Here is a 3,618-nt window from a genome sequence, read left to right as displayed (position 1 = left end):
AAAACAACACTATCATCATTTAACACATTGGAATTTACTAATATATTGATAAAAGTAAAATTGAAATTTCAAAGATTTTAAACATCCATATTTAAGCTATACATGCAGGAGTTAATTTGAGTTACCATAATTTTGAATTTAATTATTGCAGGTTTATAATAATTAATTTTGATGAAAACTATTGTTAGATTTTTAATAAGAGCTGATTATTTAATATATTGATAATAAATTATTTTTGTATAAAATAAAAACACGTAATTATAAATTCTCAATCTCGTTTATGAAATTACAAATGGTGTTGACTCAAAAGAGAGGTTTAAATAAATTACAAATCTATTACTTCAAAGCCTAGTAGATTTGATATAATTTAGGACAAATGCAATGATAGATAAACATAAATGGAAGCAACCAATTGAAAAAAAAATGATAGACAAGGCTAGCAACTCACAATGTCAAAGGACGCAAGCATCAAACACTCTCCAGTCTTCAGGATTTTGTGCATTTCAGTAAGGAGGAAATCTTAAAAGAGGGTAAAAAAATGTCTCGAGTGGTTTCATTCTCCCATTTTACCTCTTCCCACCAATCTTTTCTTCCTTCGATGGTGATATGATTCCCTCTTGCACTGTCAGAATTGAGAGGAAGTTTCTTCAATTTTGAGCAATCACCCTATACGCCAAAATGTTTCAGAAATAGGAAGGGTAGGACATCCTAGTATATGTTCTTCAATTCTGGTAGAACACATAACTTTAGCATTTCAAGCTTCAGAAACACACTTGCATCTCTCCATGCTTATCTATACTATAGTGATCCAGGACAAGTTTGACTCTATTGTATTTTTGTATCATTAAGCACATGTTAAGATCAGAGAAGTCATCAAAATAAACAAGAAAACCATATTGCAGCAAGCACAACCTATTCTAGGGCAGTGACTACCTTTTGTTTTGGCAGTTACCGGCTCCTCTATGATGTACCAAGTCCTGGTTCGGAGCCAGACACCACAATCTCCTCTCTAGTAATTTCTCAAGGTTAAAATAAACTATATTCCGGGACATCTAACGTGACTACCATAACTAATCAGACTAACAAGATAACATGGAAAAATAAACAATAGTTTAGAATCTAATACAGTATTGGAAAGAAATATCAGACACATAATTACATAACCAAAAGCTCACTAGGAGTAGTTGGTCCTATGTTACACGGATTTGGGTGAGTACCGCATGTGGGTAAACTAATAAACTAGACCCTGCAAATGCTATGCATTTATTATGTTGCTGAGACTCCCTATTTTTCTTGAAGTACTTGTGTCTAACGCTCATGTTTGACAAATAGAGAGAAGATACGACCTTTAAGGATCCTCCAAATACATGAAAAAACTTTTAAAAAATCCATACATACTCGTAACCAACACTTGTATCTGAGTACAAGTAACATAGATGCATTTGTATTTTATCCCTCTTATGGCTTCCACCCTCAAAAACCAAATATGCATTTGTACAATGTCTGCGTAAATCCAAATTCTATAAGAGAATACTAGTAAACTGGCATCTTATGGCTTCCACCCTCAAAAACCAGCATATATGGAAGTTTTTTCTCCGACCACAATATTCGACTAGAAGTAGTGTTGATAATAATAAGCGAAACACAAATGAGTTTAAATTTTAAACTATCTTGAAGCAATATTAGGGCATCATTTATAACCAAAAACAAGAACATACATTAACTTCATCCCCAAAAAATGTATCAAGTAACTAAGTGTCAACCAACAATAGCCTCGTCCATCCTCGTTCAAAATTTGAAGCAACTCCTCAAAAATAAACTAGAGAAAAACTAAAGTTCATCCTTGTTCAAAATTTAATGCAACTCCATAATCATAAACTAAAAATAGCTAAAGCATTCAATGTAATAACACCCCTCGAGAGTAATGTTCTCGTAAAAGTTTTCCTAAAAAGAGAAGGCTTCATTCAAAACAACCTTGTAATACCTGAAGTAGAAGCTGCTGCAACCTTCTTCCTTAGTGCTGCTTCAGTACCTAGATCATAATCCAACACCAGAATTGAAAATAGAAACAAACTCCAAAGATATGCTTTGAACAAAACAGAATGAAAAGAAGCTTAAAATTATAAACCTGTCAGCAAAAAGAATTAGCAACTCATTACCTTCTCTGAAACCAGTCTTGAACCTGCGAGGGCCATGGCGCAGATACCTCATCCTACCGGTTCTAGTGGTCTTTCTTCTGATTGCCTTCACACTCCAGTTATCTGAATCCCACAATAAAGCAATTCCCCTTAGATTTAAGGACTAACACCAAATTACAATCCAATCGTATCATATAAACACATCAAAACGCATGTTCATTCAAAGTACTTGAAGTATTACTACTGGTATAAGCACATTTCATGTAACATTACAACTAACAAATCTATGGTTCAGGAAGAAAACACATTGATTCGAACTACAAGTCCATAGTTTTATATAGAAACATCTTAAAATTTTAATCACACCATTTTTCCCACCATATTCAGGAAATTGAATTCTTATCTGAATAAACGCATTCAAAGTGAAACCCAAATGGATATTCATGTCAAAGATATTAGCTTTGATATATAAGCACATAAAGAAAGAAACCCCACTAGTCAATTCGAGAAATCTAATTGCAAATTAGACTTAGGAACAAAGTTAACAACAAAAACTAAAAACACAATAAACGATCTTGATAACAAAGAAAAAATGGACGAGGCACTTACATGTCCTCTTACGAGTAGCAGGGAAAGCACAGGTAGAGCAACGACTGTTCTGGAAATGGAAGCTATGGCGGCCACACCTAACGCAGAGAGTGTGGGTCTTGTTCCTTCTTTTACCAAAACTCTCTGTTCCATTTCCTTGCACATTACCACTTTTTTTTAATTTCATTTTCAAATATACAAGTAGATCAATGGGTGGAAAAAGAGAAATAAACAGAGATAATCCATGAACAAAATAAAAGAAACGAACGAGAAGAACCGATGGCAGAACTGATGGAAGGGAAAAAAAAAGGGAAACATGGGAGAATCGAAAGCTTGATGAGGGTAGAAAATGGAATAGAAAATATGAAACACAGGCAGAATCCTAATCGGCGCTGAGGGGGCGTAATGGCTATTACGGGCAATGGAGGTAATAGGGACGAAACCGATTAGGGCTGTAATAACATTATAGCCAACCAAACGCCCGTTTGGTTGTGGGCCCGCGGAATAGAGGGAATGCATGCCTATTCCCTCCAACTAAACGCCCCCTAAGAGTTTGGACTCGAACCCAAACTCAATTATCAAATTTCAATGGTGTGTTTTGAGACAGAGGTCTTCTTGTCTCAAAACAAGCTTACATTTATTTTAGGTATTTTTGCTTTGAAGTTAAACTGTCTTGAGACATAATAAATTTTGTCTCAAGCAAGGTCTCTTATGTCTCGACATTGGATCTCGAGACCAACCTCACATGTTTTCTTTTTCTAGCTTTGTTGTTTAAATACCGGAAACGATAGTTTCGGAACCCTGTATTTTGATAATTGAGTTGGTAAATATTATTTATTAATATTTACTAGTATATTATGATATTATATTAGATTTTGGTCTGGTAATTTTG

The 3,618-nt window shown here is 34.4% G+C and overlaps 1 protein-coding gene across 6 annotated transcripts; it reads right to left on the bottom strand.

The window, feature by feature from the left end:
* Positions 1-218: 218 nt before the first annotated feature.
* Positions 219-3,191, bottom strand: LOC107913369 (60S ribosomal protein L37-3). 6 transcript variants are annotated; one of them, XM_016841929.2, is made up of 4 exons: positions 2,748-3,191; positions 2,160-2,261; positions 1,975-2,032; positions 219-622 (listed from the first exon to the last, which is right to left on the bottom strand). In XM_016841929.2, the coding sequence occupies exons 1-4, from the start codon at positions 2,911-2,913 to the stop codon at positions 487-489; spliced, it is 462 nt and encodes a 153-aa protein (XP_016697418.1). In that variant the 5' UTR covers positions 2,914-3,191; the 3' UTR covers positions 219-486. The 6 variants fall into 6 exon arrangements, with proteins under 6 accessions (XP_016697418.1, XP_016697419.1, XP_016697420.1 ...); XM_016841930.2 differs by having other exon boundaries at positions 219-728; positions 2,748-3,188; XM_016841931.2 differs by having other exon boundaries at positions 1,985-2,032; positions 2,748-3,181.
* Between the last annotated feature and the right edge of the window lie 427 nt (positions 3,192-3,618).

This window comes from Gossypium hirsutum, chromosome D11 (genome assembly GCF_007990345.1).
Source record: "Gossypium hirsutum isolate 1008001.06 chromosome D11, Gossypium_hirsutum_v2.1, whole genome shotgun sequence".
NCBI classification, from domain to species: domain Eukaryota; kingdom Viridiplantae; phylum Streptophyta; class Magnoliopsida; order Malvales; family Malvaceae; genus Gossypium; species Gossypium hirsutum.
Note: the sequence above shows the minus strand (reverse complement) of the source record. Positions and strands in the feature narration are given on the sequence as shown.

Bases quoted from the DNA above. Each gene is read 5' to 3' on its own strand.
- LOC107913369 (XM_016841929.2), bottom strand. From the start codon at position 2,913: ATGAAATTAAAAAAAAGTGGTAATGTGCAAGGAAATGGAACAGAGAGT. The intron at 2,262-2,747 runs GTAAGTGCCTCG...TGTGGGATTCAG, and splicing joins TGCTACTCGTAAGAGGACAT to ATAACTGGAGTGTGAAGGCA. The intron at 2,033-2,159 runs GTAATGAGTTGC...ATTATGATCTAG, and splicing joins CAAGACTGGTTTCAGAGAAG to GTACTGAAGCAGCACTAAGG.